Source organism: Dromiciops gliroides, chromosome 4 (genome assembly GCF_019393635.1).
Source record: "Dromiciops gliroides isolate mDroGli1 chromosome 4, mDroGli1.pri, whole genome shotgun sequence".
Taxonomy (NCBI): Eukaryota; Metazoa; Chordata; class Mammalia; order Microbiotheria; family Microbiotheriidae; genus Dromiciops; species Dromiciops gliroides.
This window is the reverse complement of record NC_057864.1, coordinates 484,096,463-484,115,544: the sequence shown is the minus strand read 5'-3', so window position 1 is coordinate 484,115,544 and position 19,082 is coordinate 484,096,463. Positions and strand designations below refer to the sequence as shown.

The window sequence follows — 19,082 nt, the reverse complement described above, 5'->3', positions numbered from 1 at the left end:
ATTTATTCATGATGGAAGCAGTGGAGTCCATCCCCAACCTCATACTCCCTATGGACAGGGTGGTCTTCACCCTACCACTACCACCACTACTACTACTACTACTACCACACACACACACACACACACACACACCTTGGGGTGGAAGAAGCCAGATAATGGAAGCTGACAGTCACATAGCTTTATTGACCATATTTAGCAGCAAGAATATGGCAACAGTGATTTTGTGTGTACAAGTTGAACCCTGCTGGTTAGCCCCAGATCCCCTCCCCCGTCTCTCTGCCCACCCCAGTGCCAGGACCGAGGGTCCTCCATCTTCATGGTCCTTGCTAAGACCCTGCCCCCCCCCAAAATGGACTCTCCCAACCCCTTTCTGGTTTGGGAAGTGCAGGCAATAAGACCCACACCTAATTCTCCCCCAGCCCTCCCCCAACCCAGTTTGAACGCTTCATGTCAAGCACATGCCTTGTCCTGGCCCCAGGCTCCCTAACTCATGGACACCCCCCCCCACCAGAGTCCTTAAGACAAGCAACCAGAATGAAATGGAATCTACCACGTGGTCCTCAAACTTCCTTCTCCTCAGTAAGAAGCTTAGGGGAGAGTAAGGGCACTCTCTCCTCAAGCCCAACCCCAGCCCCTGAGGCCCCCAAGAACCAGAGGCCTTCCTTGCCCCTCAGTGGGAGGGCAGCTGGCCCATCAGGAGTCAGTCAACTTGCTAAGGTCAGGGGAAGTGGGTGGCAGGCAAGGAAGGGGATTAGGCACCCAGGCCTCACCACACAGAGCACTTGTGAGCTGGGTTCATGGGAGAGTTCTTGGGACAGTGGAAGGCCCGGCCAAACTCCTCAAATTGGGACACACTACCCAGCACCCTGTAGGGAGAACAAAGTCAAAAGGTGTGGCCAAAGAACCTGAGTTCAAATCCTGGCCCCACTATAGAGGAGTCAGCTTGATCATTCCCAAGACTGCTTTCTCAACACTCTCCCAGGGGATAGCTTCCCTGCCCAGTAAACCTCAGTTTCCTGATCTATAAAATGCGGCTAGTAAATGTGAATCACTTTGCAAACCTTTAAGCGGTTTAGAAAGTCAGCTCTTGTGATTAGAATCAAGCAGGGACTGAAGCTGTGATTTCAGCCATCAGGGAACTCCGTTCCCCTCTACCCAGGCAGCTCAGCACCTTCTCTAAAGCGTAGCAAGAACTTCTTAGGATGAGAAGCTGACTTTCCCAATATCCCCCAGCCTGTGTTAGCAGAGACTGGGCTTGAACCCAGGTCTGCAGGCTGAGCGGCCCCTCCACCCCAAGACTTCTCATGACCAAAACAATACAAATAGACATTCATGCAGGGTCTTCCTCTGAGGGAAAGAGAAACACGTGCCCCCATTTTACAGATAAGGAAGCTAAGAGTCAGAGCGGCCAAGTGGTCTTGTCCACAGTCCCCAAGCTAGTGAGTGTCAGAGCTGAGATGCGAAGGTGATGAGCAGATTCCAGATGGAGTGCTCCCCTCCCCACTCTGTCCTGCCCCGCCCCACAACCCTGCTCCTCCCAGAACCCTCCCTGTCCCCTGGGATGGTCCCTCCAACCAGAGCAGCAGAGACAGGGGTGGGACCAGAGGCCTGTACCTGTAGTGCTCGGGGGCATGCTTGTCAGTCAGCACCTGGAGGTAGATGGACTGGGACCTCCTCTTGATGCACCAGTTCTAAGCCAAAAAGAAGGAGGAAGGAACCTGAGACCACTTAGTCGGACCCTCTCATTTTATATACGAGGGAACTGAGGTTCAAAGAGGCAAATGATTTGCCCCAGGTCATACAGCAAGTGTCTGAGACAGGATTTGAACCCACATTTTTCTGGCTTCATATTCATCCATAACAGGGTAATAACTAGCCATGGAACAGAAAGGAAACTGAGGCAAGGAAATGAGGATTTCATCTTTTCTCTTTGGAAATCCCAATTTTCTGTCAGTTAGGGCCTAAGGTAGAATAGTCACAGACAGCTAAGTGGCACAGTGGATAAGAGCACTGGGCCTGGTCGGGAAGAACCTGAGTTCAAATCCTGCCTTAGATACTTGCTGTGTAACCTTGGACAAGTCACTTGACTTGTCTGCCTGAGTTTTCTCATCTGCAAAATGAAGACAAAAACAGCACCCATCTCTCAGGGCTGTGGTGAGGGTCACATGAGATAATGTTTGTAAAGTACTTAGGATAGTCCTTGGCACACAGTAGGTGCTATTAAATACTCATTCCCTTCCCCCTACCTCCTATTTTCCTACATAGAATCCCCAGGTGGAGCAGCTCTGTGAACAATAAATATAGGCAGGAGGAAGACCCTTCTGGGCCCCTGGCTGGTACCTGGGCAAAGGCGATAAAGAAGAGCTGGTCATGGGTGTACTTGAGTCGGTAGAGGGGATGCTCTGGGCCATGCTCCCGCACCCACTTCTGATAAGCCTGGGAGGAGACACAGATTCTCATGGGCTGGGGGCTGCATTAAAGCCAGTGACACTTCCTGTACTCATGTTAACCCTCATGCTTTGCCTAATTTCTGGATAATTGGGGGGGGGAGCCTGGGGGCTTGGGAAGAACAAAGGTTGTGTTGGTTCCAAGTCATAAAGCCCCTCCTCTTCTCCCCAAGACCCCTCCCCAAGGGACACCATGAAGGATGGCGAAGTGAGGGGAGAAGACAAGCAGCACTCACATAATAGGCCAGTTTGAGGCCCCCCATGTCCGCGATGTTCTCCCCCAGCGTGTGTTTCCCACTGACCTGTGGAGTAGTTGTTCTGCTCAACATTCCCTTCCCTTGTCACCCATTGGAGTCTCCAGTCTGGTCAGTGATGAGTCCCTCCACCAGCCCTGATTAGTGGGTCCTGGGACCCTAGCCCTAGGGCTAGAAGGCTGGAGTCTTTCAGCCCTAGGGGCCACCGGTCCAACCCCCTCATCTTACAGGAGAAGAAACTGAGGTCCCAAGAGAAGGCACAGTTATAGGAAGGGGCAGAGCAGGATCTGTCCCAGGTCCTCAGACTCCTTTCCCCCACCCCAGCTGCCTCCTGAGTTCCTCCTCTTCATGGTCCCATAAGGATGGGGATGCTCTTGTTCGGGGGAGCTCTGCACTCTCTTCCCCCATTGACTTGGGCAGGGCTCTTTGCCCGCAGGGATGTAGCCCAGCTGAGCCCAGGACCACGATGTCCCGTTTGGGAACAGGAGGTGGCTTACCCGCTGGTTGTAGACTGTGAAGTTGTCATAGAGGCTGACTATGCATTCTGCCTTTTGGAGGAACTGGCTGTAAGAGGCCTCAGTCCACCAGTGCATCAGGTTCCCGGAACGGTCATACTGGCCCCCTGTGAGGACCACAGTTCCTGAGCCCCGGGATCTTCTGCTCCCTGTCCTGTGTTCAACCCACGCCTCTGTCCCAACCCTGAGCTTTCAGCCAAGAGATTTGGTCATGGGAGGGACTCGGGGACTGGTGTTCTCCTGCACCCACACACACTGGTCAGCAGGAACCAGGCAAGGGGCTCCCTGGGGTGCAGGGGGGAGGTGATGGAGAAAATATAGCCATAGATCCAAGCCCCAAGACCCTTGGGCAGGCAGCCAGAAAGAATGGTGGGAACCCAGGGTTTTATTTACCCCAGTCGTCGTAGCCATGGGTCAGCTCATGCCCAATGATAGTGCCAATGCCCCCATAGTTCAGAGATCTGTAGGCACCAGACAGCACCAGGTCAGGAATTTGGATGACTTCCCTGCCATCCTTCCCAAAAAATCCCACCCAGAAACTGAAGAATAGACAACCAGGTATCCTTTTCATGACTGGGCTAGTTGGGTGGTGGATAAAATCACTGACTTGGAGTCAAGAAGACCAGGTTCAAATCCCTCCTCAGAGGCTTCCTAGCTGTTTGTCCCTGCATAAGGCACTTAAACCTCTCTAAGCCTCATTTTCCTCATCTGTAAAATGGGAATAATAACAGAAGGCCACAGGGTTATTGTGAGGATCAAATGAGCCAATGTAATGAAGTGCTCACACTACAGAAATGGGATCTATCCTTACCTTCATTCAGGGAGCCTCCTCTAGAACAATGGTCTGCAAAGTGGAGGGGAGGCACAGTTTGGCCCCAAGGGGCATGTGATCTATGATCACAGGGTGCGAGGATGGGGTGTCTCTTATCCTTCCCTCTCCCATAGCTAATCATAGTCTTTTCCCACTTGACCCACTCCCATAGTTGGTCTCCCCTCTCATTCCCCTTGGGGTTATTATAACCTAACCAGGGGGCAGCTAGGTGGCACAGTGGATAGAGCACCGGCCCTGGAGTCAGGAGGACCTGAGTTCAAATCCGACCTCAGACACTTAACACTTACTAGCAGTGTGACCCTTGGCAAGTCACTTACCCCCAATTGCCTCACAAAAAACCAAAAAAAAAAAAACCCAAAAAACCAAACAAAAACAAAAATAACCTAACCAGACCCTGTGACTCACACCAAGCATCCCTCTATCCACACTATTGCCTCCCCTCCCCATAGCAGTGAGCTCTGCCCTCTAGGCAAGGACCATGAGTAAGCACTCCTCACTTTTCAACGTTAAAAGCTCTGAACTTCCCTATATCCATGTTGGGCTCCACCATCTTTTTACTCTCCCAAGTTCTTAATCATCTTCTCTTTCTCCTTGACTCCACACTCAACTGAAACTGTCTTCTCTAAAGTTACCAGTGACCTCTTAATGATCAAATATGGTCCTCTCTGAGACATTGGACACTATCCTTCTACTCTCTCTTGGTTCTCCTCTTAAGAATTTAACTGGGGGGGGGGCAGCAAGGTGGCACAGTGGATAAAGCACTGGTCCTGGATTCAGGAGGACCTGAGTTCAAATCTGGATTCAGACACTTGACACTTACTAGCTGTGTTACCCTGGACAAGTCACTTAACCCTCATTGCCCCGCAAAAAAAAGAAAAGAAAAATAATTTGACTGCTCCTCAGTCTCCTTTGCTGGATCATCCACCATTATCACCCCTCCCCCCAAACTGTTCCCCAAGGTTCTGTTTTTGGGTCCTCTTCTCTCCTTGGCACTTTCTCACTTGGTGATCTCATTAGATTCCATGTTCTTGATCATCATCTTAATCAGCAGTAGCTACAGATGATGGGAGATATATGCATCCAGATCCAGTCTCTCCCTGAGCTTCAGCCCACATCACCAGCTGACTATTAGACATCTTTGAATATCCCATAGACACTCAAACTCATTCATGCCCCAAAGAGATTATCTTTCCCCCAAATCCAGCCGTTATTCCATACATGCCTATTTCTGCTTAGAGGCAACTATCATTTCTCCTAACCACCCTTAATCAAATGCTATCAATTGAGACAGTATTTGCAAAGAGCTTAGCCCATTTCCTGGAGCACTTAATAAAAACTAGATCTCTTCCCTTTACCTTCAGCTTTGCATCCTTTGCACAATGCTGGACCTCTTGCTTTCCCTCAACTCACCAATATAAACAGTTGTCTTGCCATTTCTACCTCCATGACATCTCTGGAGGCTGCCCCGAGTTACTGCTTTAAGATCAAATACTATTTCAAGGGGCAGCTAGGTGGCACAATAGATAGAGCACCGGCCCTGGATTCAGGAGGACCTGAGTTCAAATCCTGCCTCGGACACTTAACACTTACTAGCTGTGAGACCCTGGGCAAGTCACTTAACCCTAATTGCCTCACACACACACACCCAAACAGTAGGAAAAATATTATTTCATCTTTATCTCATTCTCTAATATCTTTTCGCACAAGGTTTTATAATGAACAATTATTAGTGCAGCAGTACATGTATATGTAATTTATACTATAGTATACATATATTGGGTGGAGGCTCACAAATATTTTACTGATATGACCTTAGAAGTTCAGAGACCATTGCCCTAGAACCCCAGGCTCTGGGTTAATAAGCCTGGGTTCTAGTTGTAGCTCTATGGATGGCCAGTTTTTAACTCAGGCTTTAGACTCTCCATCCCCTCAAAGCGGAGATGAGATAGTATGGTGCCTTGGAAGCAAGAGCAGCGTTCAAATCCTGATTCTAATATTTACTGTCACCTTGGGCAGATCACTTAACCTCTCTGGGCCTGGATTTCCAAGGACCCTTGAAGTTCTATGTGTATGGTCCTAGGATCCTTGCTCACCTATGGGAGTCACAGACCTGCCACCTGCTGAAGCTAATCTCTTCCCAGTGCCCAGTGGTCCTAAGACCCCATGAAGTCTGGAGGCTGGGGTCAGCTCTAGCAAAGATTTCCTATGGGAAAGGTCTTGCAAGGAGGGATGGGGTAAGAAAGACAAGACCCAGAGATACTCACTGTGGGAAGTCTGGGTCATAGAGAGTGGGTTGTAGGATGCCAGCTGGGAACACTGCACAGAAAAGCACTTGGATCAGAATGGGAGGGGACCCTTCTTCAGCCCTCACCTCCAGAAAGGATGATGTGTGCACTGGATCACCCTAAACCCCGGCTGTTAGCCACCACTGCCTGTGGGGCATCAGATGAATGAATGCTAACTCCTGTCCCTCCTTGTTCCCCAAGGCAGCTTCCCATGACCCCCCCAGGACCAGGTCCATCACTGCCCTCCCAGACCCAGTTCTCTCGCATCTCCAAATCTGGGCCCGTGTTGACGGCAGCTCTGTTACCAGGGAGAAAAAGGGGTTCTAAAGGTCAGGGAGGCAGACAACTTCCCAAAGACCCTCTGACCTCTTGCTTACCCATTTGGTTCTTGTTGGGAAGGTAATAAGCATTCAGGGCTTGTGGGGGGAGCAGCCACCTACAAAGAAAGTGGCCTTCATAAAGAGGCATTCAGCCCCAAATGTCAGCCTAAAGTTCTGCCTTCTGAGAGCTGATCTGCCCCATGTCTGACACTCTGCTTCTCTGCCCAATTCTCTCATCACTACTCTTGGAATAGACAGCAAGGGGGCCAGCCCCTGAAGCATCATAAGTGAAAGAGCCCAGGTGATGACCTTGGGCAAGTCATTTAACCTCCCTGGGCCTCAGTTTCCTCAAATGTAAAATGAGGGGGTTGGACTCTGAGGAGGGTCTCTGAGATCCCATCCAGCCCTTATGGTTCTTTGTGCTGTAAGTCTTCCCTAGAGACATGATAGCTGTCTTCAGCTATGTGAAGGACTGTTCCACGCACTGGGAGGCAGACCCAGGAACGCCGAATGGAACAACAGACTTGTTCTGCCCCGTCCAGAGGGGTGAGAATTATAGAGACATGATTGTGGATCAGTTGGAAACTTTCACCAACAGAAAGGGGCCCAGGAGGGCAGTGGCCCTGCTCCCTCGAGGTCTACCAGCAGAAGCTGGACACCCAGCCCCTCATGGCAGAGCTTTGGAACAGGGCTGCTTCTGAGCTACAGGTGGCATGGAAGGTCGTCAGAGCCCTTCCCAAAGCTGAGACCCTGCCAGGCTGGGTTTGCAGCCCCGAGCTACAGCCGGGCCTGGTTTCCCTGGAGCCCCCAGCCTGACTACGACCTGCCGAGCTCAGCTCACTGGTGGTGGTACCCACGCGGACTGGTCCACCTCCTGCCGGATCGTCTGACGGATAGCGGATGCTGAACCGGAGTTCTGTTCAAGATGTTCTTAAAGTAGGTCTTTTCAGGGACCTCGAACTGCAGGAGGAAGGGGGAGAAAGAGGATAAAAAGGGGAAGGAGAGAAGAGGAGGAAAGGAGGAGAAGAGCAGGGGGAGAGGAGGAGGAAGAGAGGAAGGAGGAGAATGGAGGAGAGGAGGAGGGAGATGAGGAATCCTCCCTGGGCCTCCCACAACACAGGGAGCCCAGGGGCATGTCAGCTGGTGAGGGTGAGGGGCCCAAACCTCATACTCTTTGTCAATCGCTTCAGGCTTGAGCAGGAAGTCAGGGTACCCAACCATCACCATCATGTACTGCAGCTGAGGGACAAAAAGGGGGCAATCTGGGGGTCATAGCAAGTGTCTAGAGGCTGTGAGCCTGCCGAGCCAAAAGGGCTGTGGGGCCTCATGCCCGAGGCTGATGGAGGGCAGGACAAAAAGCCCGGAGATTGGGGGTGCTAGACTGTCCGCCAGCCCAGGCTGGGGGCACCAAGCTAGTGCTTGAAAGGCAGCAGAAGGGGGTGAAGCATCCCACCCTCTGCTGGCAAAGGGGATCTAGGGTGAGGAGGAGGCAGGGAGAAGAGAGAGATGCCCCCTTTCCCTTAGCATCCCTGCAAAGGCAGCCCTTCGGGGGCCCAGGTCAGCCTCCTCCACTGGCCTGCCCCTTTGGGCATAATACCTTGGCCCTGGCAGCTGCCTTGGTTTTCTTTGTCCATCCAGTCTAGTTCGTCCAGACGTTGGCCCAGAATGTGTTTGGATATCCTCCACCAGCTGCTGCACCTACCAGGGTTGGGCAGATGGCAGGAGGTCGGTGGGGGGGGGATCTCACCACCATCAGCCCAGTGTCCATGATTTGGAGTCAGGTATAAGTGAGGAGGGGGGGTGTCTCCAAACCCTGGACCTCAACTTCCCAGGCTGGTCTAAGCAACACATAATAGCCCAGCCCCCAATGAACCTGTCCCTATTATCCCTGGCTGGCCCCTGCCTATCTCACCCGGAATCTGTCATTTGACCATTTTGAGCTTCTGTTCCCACATTTCTCAGACAGAAGTCATGGATTTCAAGCTAGGAAGGTCATCTGAGACCACCCAGGACCATAAATCAAGATCTGGAAGGAAACTTAGGGACCATTTATTCCAACTACCTCATTTCCCAGGTGAGGTAACTCAGTCTCCCAGAGGGGAAGTGACTTGGCCAAGGTCACACATAGTAAGTTTCTGAGATTTGTCCTTGGATCCCTTGACTCCACAACACCAAGCTTGAATACTTAAATTTGATCACTGTTAAGTGGCCTACTTGTTTAGAGCTTTCAAATTTCATTTCACCTTGATTCGACTAGAATTTATTAAGAGACGTACTAGGTGTTGTGTTGGGGATGCAAAGGGAAAAGGGGGGCCCTGCCGTCAGGGAGATTACCATCTAGTGAACTGGATCTTCACAAGTGTATGGGGATAGAAAGGTAAGGCAGGCACCACACTATAAGAGGCAGACTACACTGAGTTCCTGAGAGGCTAAATGACTTGTTTCGGGGAGTTATCATGCCCATTTTGCAGACTAGGAAGTCTTGGACACTAACCCTCCAACAAACTGGAGCCCCCAGAGGTGAAGGGAGCCTAGGAGGAGAGTGGCAGGATTCAAACCCTAATCATCAGCACCCTGGGCCAGGGCTCTCTCCATCCCACCCCATTGGCTCCAGGTCTGACCTTGGCTTTGCTTGCAGCAGAGAAATGCTCATGGACAAAGAGGGCCCCAAGGGCCATGCCGAAGTGTCGGTTGGCTTGGCCCAGGCAGACCCTGGCCAGCTCCTGGGGCTTGTCGCTGCCTTCCATCTCCCGGGACAGGTCATGGAGAGCTGTTCGGAAGGGCTGGGACAGATGCTCGCTCAGCACCACCACCACCCGCCACACCAGGTAATTGTGAAGGACCCTGGAGAGGGGGGGAGGAGACTCAGCAGGGTCAGGGTGGTGGAGGAGGCTGGGCTGGCTCCAGCTTCAGGCCCCTCAGAGCTGGGGCTTCAGGCAGGGAGGGAAGTGGGACGGAACCCCAGCCTTGATGCCCACAGGAAGGCAGAGAATGGCAACAACACCCCTTCTCCTGAGCTCTTGGCTTTCGGAAGTGCTTTGGCTAAAGTCATAATTCCTTTCAGTCTTAACATCAACAGTGAGGGTTTTGACCAGACCTGTGATTTCATCAGCAGGGGTAAATAAACTCCTGCCCATGCACATTGGAACCATCTTTACAAGCCCCGATTTAGAAGGTTGCCTGAGGCCACCGAGAGAGGGTAAGGGACTTCTCCAGGGTCACACAGCAGGCCTGTGTCAGAGAAAAGATTTTAATCCAGCTCTTCCTGATGCCAAAGCCAGTACTCTGATACACTGAAGCCTCTCACTAGGAGTGGTGGTGATGATAATGGTGGTGGTGATGGTGGTGGTGGTGGTGATGATAAACAAGAGGAAGAAGATGGTAATGATGAGGAAGAGGAAGAGAACTGGGATTTATGGAGCTGTTCAAGGTATCCAGAGCACTACTTTATCTCATCTGGACTTCACAGCAACCCTTCAACAGCAGCTAGCACTCTTCCCTTTTTATATATGAGGAAGTAAGCCAAAGAGAAGGGAAGTGACTTGCCCAGGGTAACACAACTAGTAAGGCAAGTTTTGAACCCAGGTCTGTCCTGGATGCTCTGGGTCTGGAGCTATAGAGACTGGGTGGAATCCCAGTCCAGGAAGCCTGTGAGGAAAGTAGAGCAGTTGTAAAAGGTATGAAAATAAGGTCTCAAGAGGTCAAATCACTTCTCTCTCTCTTTTATTTTTCAGGGCAGTTGGGGTTAAGTGACTTGCCCAGGGTCACACAGCAGCTGTAAGTGATAAGATGTCTGAGGCCGGATTTGAACTCAGGTCCTCCTGAATCCAGGGCCAGTGCTCTATCCACAGCGCCACCTATCTTCCCCTCAAATCACTTCTTTTTTTTTTTTTAGTGAGGCAATTGGGGTTAAGTGACTTGCCCAAGGTCACACAGCTAGTAAGTGTTAAGTGTCTGAGGCCGGATTTGAACTCAAGTACTCCTGAATCCAGGGCCGGTGCTCTATCCACTGAGCCACCTAGCTGCCCCTCAAATCACTTCTTTATGGTTACATACAGTGAGTTGTTGGCCAAGCTGGGACTAGAACCCATGTCCCCCGACTCCCTGTGCTGCCACCAGGGCTCTTCCTGTAGTAGGGACAAGGGAGTGCCTGGGCATTCCCATTGTACCAGAGTAGACCAGCCAGAAACCAAGCCCTGCTGTGGGAAGCCCTGGTGGGAATTTTGGGGCCAGAGAGAGCTGGCCAGGAAGCATACTCTGAGCACGTAAGAACGTGAAGAGTCAGCTTTGGCCTCCTGAAGGTTGAGGGGTCACCAGGGGGCTGCCATGCACCATGCCACTGTCTCAGAGGTATGAGCCTCCCCTCGCCCAGCCAGGTACCTCCGGGGTGTGGAACGGATGAGCTGCGACACCTGTTGCATGTACTCTGTGGCCAGGAGCACCACCTCTTCATCTTCTGAGAAGTCCTCCTGGAATATCTGGTCCAGCAGCCACTTCCATCGGAGCTGTTGGGGGGGGCACAGAGTGGCAAGGGCAGGAGGGGAGAACCAGAGGGCAAGATTCGCAGAGGGCTTCCTTCCCAAGAATCCTGAAGAGTTGTATCGGTCCCATTTCACAGCTAAGGAAACTGAGTCTCAGTAGGAGGAAATTACTTGCCCAGGGTCACCTAGACTCTAAGTGTCTGAGTCAGGATTCCAAGCCAGTTCTCTTCTGATTCTGTGGTCCAGCAGGAGAAGTGCTGAATGTGGCATCACAAAAGAACTGTCTTAGAATCCATCCTCCACCACTCACTACCTGAGTGATGCTGGGAATCTGAACTAACCTCTCTGAGCTTAAATTCAATTTCCTCAACTATAAAAGGAGGGGCTGTGTACCTGATAATCTCAAAGGTACCTTTGAGCTCTGAATCTAAGATCCTAAGACACTGGAGTCACTTAACCTATCTGGGTCTCAGATATTCTTCTTCGTCGTCATTGTCATATTTACTTAGTGCCTAGTATGTGCCAGGCACTGTGCTAAGCACTTTACAAATATCTCATTGATCCTCATAACAACGCTGGGAGGTAGATGCTACCATGATCCACATTTTACAGATGAGGAAATTAAGTGACCTGTCCAGGGTCATATAGCTAAGAAGTATCTGAGGCTGGATTTGAAGTCAAGCCTTCCTGACTCCAGGCTCAGCGTTCTATCCACGGTGGTGCCACCTAGTTTCCTCATGTATAAATTGAAGGTCTTGGGCTAAACCACCACCAAGGTCCCTTTCACCTTTGTCTATGATCTGATGACTCCTAGCCAACCACTCTTCTCACTCTGCTTCCTAACAGAGATCACACATCTAGAGATGACAGGGCCCTCAGAGCCCTTTTAGTCCAAGTTCCTCATTTTTACGGAGTAGGAAACTGATCCCCAGGGAAGGTAAGTCATGTGCCTGAGGTCACTTAGGCAAAAAGCTCCAGGGGCCAGATGTTAACTGAGGTTCTGACTTCAGAACCAGTATTCTTCCCTCTGTCCCAGTTTCCTTTTCTCTTCCTAAGGGAAGAATCAGGATGGGAGGATGGAGCAAAGAATAGAAAGGAGGATCATAAGGGTGTCAGTGGATTTAGAGCTGGGGGTGCTCCTTCAGGCCCATCTAACCCAACTATCTCATTTCACAGAGGAGGCAACTGAGGATCGGTGAGGCAAGTGACCTGTTCAAGGTCACACAACCAATTACTGGCAAGACCAAGATTCAAACCCAAATACTTTGAATCCAAGCCCAGAGCTCTCACTAACCTTGGCCTGGCTGTTTCTCCCCCTTTCAAGTTTCTATGAGTCCCCCAACCCATAATCCTGAGCTGAATCAGCTCCTCCCTGGGACTCCCCCCAAATCCTTTATAGGGATTTTCACAGGTCCTGGTCCCTTAGTGTAACCCAGCAATCTCATCTTTTATTTTATTTTATTGTGGGGCAATTGGGGTTAAGTGACTTGCCCAGGGTCACACAGCTAGTAAGTGTCAAGTGTCTGAGGCTGGATTTGAACTCAGGTCCTCCTGAATCCAAGGCTGGTGCTTTATCCACTTCGACACCTAGCTGCTCCCAGAAATCTCAATCTCAATCTCAATCTCAATTTCTTTCTTTCTTTCTTCCTTTCTTTTTTCCTTTCTTTTTTCCTTTCTTTCTTTCTTTCTTTCTTTCTTTCTTTCTTTCTTTCTTTCTTTCTTTCTTTCTTTCTTTCTTTTCTCTCTCTCTCTTCTCTCTCTCTCTTCTCTCTCTCTCTCTCTCTCTCTCTCTCTCTATATCCACACACAACACACACACACACACAACACTTTTCCCTTGCCCTGGGAAAAAAGCAGTCTCCGAGCCCTTTCCTACACCCCCTCTCCTCTTCAGGTTCCATCCTCTTCTCACGATGTGGGGGGGGAGGGGGCCTACTCACGTGAGGGGTGATCTGTTGAAGCTGTCCCAGGGTCACCTTGTTGTACATGGAGCTGATGTCTCGGCGCAGGTCATCATACTCAGACACAGTTATCTGATGGGTGTGGTAAAAAACTTTAAGCAGGGTCACCCCTGGACCTGTACCCCTACTCCCTTACAGCTGGCCCATGGTCCCCCTTTTAGTCCCCCAGCACAGTCACTGGGCTCCTGGTGCCCACAAGTCACTTCCATAAACTTGTGCTAATGAGCAGGTGCACCTCTGTCCTTCCTTTGCAGAGATGGGGGCCCAAGGGGGTGGATCATTGCAGAGACAGTCAGACCTGGTTTATATGTCAGTTACTCTTCCTCTACTTTAAAAAAATCCTTTATTACAAGGAATGGCTTGCTGGGTTGGGAAGCTGGGGAGGGACATACAGACATGAAGACCATGTCAAGACAAAAGATCAGTGTGTGTGTGTGTGTGTGTGTGTGTGTGTGTGTGTGTGTGTGTGTGTGTGTGTGTGTGTGTGTGGTACCCCCCATTGGACTGTAAGCTCGGAGAGCAGAAGGCCACTTAATTTCTGTCTGTGTATCTCCACAAGGGCGAAGCCCATCTTGGGTAATTAATCAATGCTCCTTGACTGGCTGAATGACAGACATTCAGAAACCATTGGTCCAACAGGTCTCTGCTGACTGAGCCTCTGCAGGAGGAGGCCTGGGGCTTCTGGGTCCCCAGGTGGGGGTCAGCTGGGGAGAGTGACTGACTGACCCATGTCTCCCCCCGATCTGTGGCGCCAGGCCCAGCACCAAAGGCACAAAGGCAAGGAGGAGGAAGGAGAGGGGTGCAGGCAGCCCCTGGCTGTGAGCTTGGGGCTCGTCCCTCTGAGGAGGATGGGGAGCTTCTGGGAGGCCTCCAGGGATACTCACGTTGGCCAGCCTCTGCTCCAGTTGCAGAATCTCCAGGGCCTTCTGCTCCACTGCCTCTGCCCCTAGCAGGCTCAGCAGCCTCTCCATGAACACCCGGTAGGCAGCCAGAATCTGGGGGCCCCACCCCACAAGGCAGGTCAGCTCAGTCTTTGTGGAAAACGACAGACCCACCGTGCAAGGGCATCCCACACCCAAAGTGCTGCTGCTGTCTCACCAATTCTTGTTTTGAGACCAAAGCCACTCATTTCTCCTTCTGCCCTCCCCCACCTCACCTTCTCACTCTCTTCATCTTGGGCCAAATAGAGCGTTCTCTCAGGCAGGGTCAGCCCATCCTGGTCAATCTGGGGGAACAGAGAGGAAGCAGAGCACATCTCAGACAGTATAGGGCTGAGAAGCTGGGCTATCTGTCTGGACTCTGCCCTTCCCCCTTCCCCAACACCCCTGGACAGGGAAGATTGCTGACCCTGAAGTCAGAGGCCCTGGGTTCAAATCCAACATCTGACACTTACCACCTCAAGAGGGCACCTTAAAGGCCATCTAGCTCAATCCCCTTCATCTAACAGATGAAGTGAACCACAGACTAGAGAGGTGATGTGATTCACCTAAGGTCACACAGCTAGGAAGAGCTGGGATTTGAACTCAAGTCCTCTGACTAGGCTTCACACTCTGTCTCCACCCCCTGCTCCCCATTTCCCACTGTGGTGACCCTGGGCCAGTCCCTTAACCTCCTGGGCCTCTGGTTTTTCATCTGTAAAATGAGGGGTCATTCCCAGCTCCAAATCCCGTATCTCTAGGCCTCTCTAGTTTCCGAGGCTATAACCCAAGGAGAGAAAGTTTTGTTTTTCTTTTTGAGAGAAGAAGGCATACATGGGGAAACGGGACAGAAAAGACAGTCCCAGTTATCCTGCTGTGCACACACATGTGCCATTAGCACAAGCATTTAGTTGCTCACCTACCCCGAATTCACCCCTTCCAACATGGGCACACTCGCTGTGGCCTCCCTAACCACGCCCATCACAGGATTAGTGGAGAGAGAACCAGATGCCTTCCCCGGGCCTCAGTTTCCCCGTGTGTAAAATGAGTGGGCTTCAGTACACCGTCTCGAAGTTCTCTCGAAGCTCCGACCCTGAGCTTTCCAGGTTTCCAGCAGGGGGTCCTGAGTCCCCCACCTTCAGCTCGGTGCGGCGGGCACAGAGACACGCACAGTTGAGGACTAAGCCGTCGCCACCGCTCTGAACTCACTCCCGCCCAGCTGCTGCCGCCCTCCAGCCCGCCTGCCAGTGGCCTGGGAAATTGCGGCTCCCTGCTGCTCGTCTAAACACCGCAATTACTCCGGGGAAATTACCTCCTCACCTCCCGCTTCCTTCCTTCCCCTCCCTCCCCTCCTCCCGTCCCCTACTCCCCCATTCTCCGCTGACTCCTTCCCTTCCTCTCTCTCTCCCTTCCCTCCTCCTCTCTGCCACTGAGAGCCGGTGATGGCTCTGGAGAAAGAGCCCACTCCGGTCCCGCTCAGGCCCCTCAAACACATTCTGGGCTCCTCCCTGCCTTCACAGTCCCTGCTTGGCCCCTTTCTGTGTCCAGAGGCATCTGATCACCCATCTGCACGGTCCCCCTGGGTACGAATCCTGCCTTTGACGCTGTGTGACCCTGAGTAAGTCACATAACTGAGCCTCAGCTCAGCTTTAAGTACCAGCCTCCCGGTTTGGCACGAGACACTTAGAAGGCAGTCAACGTGTAAAAGAGGGTGGGTGCCCTGGCCCTTCCGGGCCTTGGACTTTTCGGTCTCACGGGGCATCGCTCTAGAACTGCAAGGACCCTTGGAGGCCGTCCAACCTCCTTTTCTAGAGGAGGACACGGAAGCCCAGGGAGAAGGGGACTTGCCCAGCTCACACCTCGGATGCCCAAGCGGGAGATGCGTGGCTGACTCCAGACTCATTGGTTTTTCCGCCACATGGAGGCGACGCGGGAATGTGAGTGGAGGTAATGGCACGTAAGAGGTTTGTGAACCATTGAAGACGCTATCTAAATGTCAGCTCCTGTTTCACAGACGAGGAAACCGAGGCCCAGGCAACAGATGTGACTTGCCCAGGGTTACACCGTAGCTTGGCGGGATCCCAAATGCATTATTTCCACTACAGCCATCGCGCGCTGCCTAAGGCGAGGGTCCTCAGCCCCAGAACCTCGAGGCGGGCGTGTGTGCGTGTGTGTGCGCGTGTGCGCGCGTGGCTGAGCCGCCAGCCCAGCCCAGCCCAGCCCCAGGAGCGGTGACCCGAGGGGAGCCCGACCACCTCGCCTCACCAGCCACGCCGCGCCCGCCGGCCACTCACGCGGATGACGTAGCGCGAAGAGTTCTTGTCGTCCAGGCTGACGGTGAGCGAGAAGAGCGCGGCGGCACTGTAGACGCCCTGCGCCTTGTAGAGCAGCCGGTTGAGGTCCCAGCGCTGGGCGCCGCCGCCCCGCAGGTCCCAGCCCCCACAGTCCTCGATCACCTCGAGCATGGGCCTCGGGCCCAGCCGCTCGATCTCGGCCATGTCGAGGCACGAGCGGAAGAAGGCGCGCACCTTGCGCTGGGCCGAGCCCCCGGGCCCGCCGCTGGGCCGCGCCAGCAGCCGCCGCAGCCGCTCTTCGTTCTGCTCGCCGATGGCGGCGATCGTGCCGTAGGTGAGCTTGTCCTCGGGAATGCCGTGGCGCCGCAGCCAGCCGCCGCACGCAAACGAGTAGAAGTCCTGGCACGGGTCGATGCTGACGTCCAGGTTGGCGGCCAGGAAGCGCGCGGCGCGGGCAAAGGCCTTGCGCTCGGGGCAGCCCTCGGGGCACGCGGCGCCCGCGCCCGCGCCGCCCGCGGCGGGCCCCAGGTACTTGAGGACCAGCATGGCCCCGAGGATGGCGCACAGGCCGGCGGCGAACACCAGCCCCGACAGCAAGCACACCTCGCGCCGGTTCCAGCGGCTCAAGCCGGCTCCGGAGGAGCCGCGGCCAGAGTTGGAGGTGGCCCGCGGCAGGGGGAAGCCGTGCGGCAAGGAGCCGCCTCCGGAGCTGCCCGGGCCGCACTTGCTCACGTATTTGACCTCCTGAAACTCATCGTAGTGCGCCGTCAGCGAGTAAGTGGGCTCCATGGCGCCGCCGGCCCTCCCGGGGCCGCCCCTTCCCTGACCCCGGCGCCAGCTACAGGAGATGCCGCGGCTCTGTCCCCGACGCCGCCGTCACCAGTTGTGGCGGCCTCCTCATGGTCCAGGCTGCAGCCTGAGGGAACAAGGGAAGGGGGCGAGGAGGGTCCAGAGCTCGTGCCTGCGGAGACCCTCCCCTCAGGGCTCGACCCAAGGACTTCCTTTCCTCTCCCTTCGGACCCTCCAGAACCCTCGCAACTTGGAGGTGCCCAGGATGGGGCCCTCCGAACCCCCAAGATGGAGCTATCCTTCCTTCAGTGTCCCCATCCTCGGCTCTCCCTCTCTCCCTCGGGGATAAATGAAGACAAGTGCGATGGCAGGATGGAAGGAGCAAGAGGGGCGAGGCAGGTTAAGAGAGGGAAGGAGGGGGGGTCAAGTGGAGGCTCTTGGGAGATAGCAGAGGCCAGATAGAAGAGGAAAGAAGGGGGAAGCGAGACCGCTAGCTCTGCTCCTTAGATCCTGCTACCCTCACTAACAGGGGATGCAGCGAAGGCATTGGGTGAGCGAAGGAGTCGATATGCTCTTTGCCTCAGTTGTGGGACAACGTCTGTTCCCAAACAGGTTGTACCCGGACACCCCGCGGCCAAGGCTGTTCGAAGGAAGGAACACGGGAACAGAACAGAGAGGCTGGGGGAAGGAAAGAGAAGGGGAAGGACCTCCCAGGAGCGAACTTTGGTTCTCCCAAAGCCATCTCCTTTCCTCCTACCTTTCCACATTCAGAGCAGAGCCAGTCTCCCCCGAAAGCAACGGGAAAAGCCAACTTTCTCCCCTCGGAGCTCTAGACCGTCCGCTTCCCTCCCTCCACCCATCTTTCCCGTCCTCCCCGTTCCTCCACAGTCTAGCCTTCGTTGCAGCCCCGGAGAGCTGTCCGAGGTTCTGGAGAGCCCTGCCTGACTGGGATTTTCTGTCTCTAGCTCGCCCCTTCCTAGGAACCTTGGCCAAGCCTGCGAAACTGTCCGAGATTCTGGGGACTTCGGCTCCTGCCTCAGCCGGCGGAGAGAGCAGCCTGAGGAATCGGGACCGGGGTGCCCAGCGGGCAGCTCCCGGATCCAACAGGTACTCCCCCGGCAGCCCGAACTTGAGGAAACTTTGTCTCTCCCGAGGCCCAGCCTCTCCCCCCAGACCCAACCGCAGCCCTACCTGGGCAGCTACGGACTGTCCCCTCCCGGCAGGGAGAGACCCGAGTAGAGATGGAGCCAGAGACAGGAAGAGATAAGAGAGTCAGAGACATCAAAAAGAACGATGCGCAGAGATGGAGACTAGGCGCACACACAGGCAGATAGGACAGACTTACCCAGGCCAGGATGCAGGACAGAGAACCGTGGCTGAGGAGGGGCTGGGGCCGGGCCCGGGCCGGGGTTGGAACTGGCCCTGGGCCGGAGCCGAGTCGGAGTCGCTCTCACAGACACAGCGTAGGACTCTGCCGAGCTGCCAGCCCCGGTAGAGGGGGCAGCGCTGTCGGCTCCACCCTCTTCCCTACCCAATCCTCCCCCCCCCCTCGCCCCCTACCTGTCAGCGCGTGTGTGTGATCGGGGGAGCAGGGACCGCAGCAGGCGGGGGGGGGGGCAGGGGGCGGGGACAGCCAAGGCCGAGGGTGGGGGCCGAGGGAGCACTAAGCAGATTATTATGCAAATAGGCTAGGGCCACTAGGAAGTCTGACCTCATTGTCCGATTGGGGGAAGCTGGAAGCAAAAAGGGAGAAGGCAGAGAGAGAAGGAGGAAGGAATGAATGAGAGAGAGAGAGAGAGAGAGAGAGAGAGAGAGAGAGAGAGAGAGAGGCAGGAAGAGCGATATCAACAGAGAGGTGAAAGGAGAGGGAGAAAGGAAGAGATGGGAGAAAACATGGAATAGAGAGGGAACAAACCCCCAACCCCACAAGCCATGCCCAGCTCAAGGAGGAGCAGGAAAATGGACACTGAAATACCCCCCAAATTTT

At 53.8% G+C, this 19,082-nt stretch overlaps 1 protein-coding gene across 1 annotated transcript; it reads right to left on the bottom strand.

Moving 5' to 3' along the window:
• Nucleotides 1-233: 233 nt before the first annotated feature.
• On the bottom strand, nucleotides 234-18,697 carry ECEL1 (endothelin converting enzyme like 1). Its single transcript, XM_044004187.1, is given in 21 exon segments — nucleotides 234-866; nucleotides 1,615-1,691; nucleotides 2,341-2,436; nucleotides 2,684-2,749; nucleotides 3,199-3,323; nucleotides 3,610-3,677; nucleotides 6,313-6,364; nucleotides 6,711-6,769; nucleotides 7,511-7,538; nucleotides 7,541-7,613; nucleotides 7,818-7,892; nucleotides 8,251-8,274; nucleotides 8,276-8,326; nucleotides 8,328-8,351; nucleotides 9,275-9,497; nucleotides 11,034-11,158; nucleotides 13,075-13,167; nucleotides 13,980-14,090; nucleotides 14,252-14,320; nucleotides 16,307-17,222; nucleotides 18,441-18,697. Coding segments are annotated over 20 exon segments (2,328 nt in total). The 5' UTR covers nucleotides 17,096-17,222; nucleotides 18,441-18,697; the 3' UTR covers nucleotides 234-766.
• Between the last annotated feature and the right edge of the window lie 385 nt (nucleotides 18,698-19,082).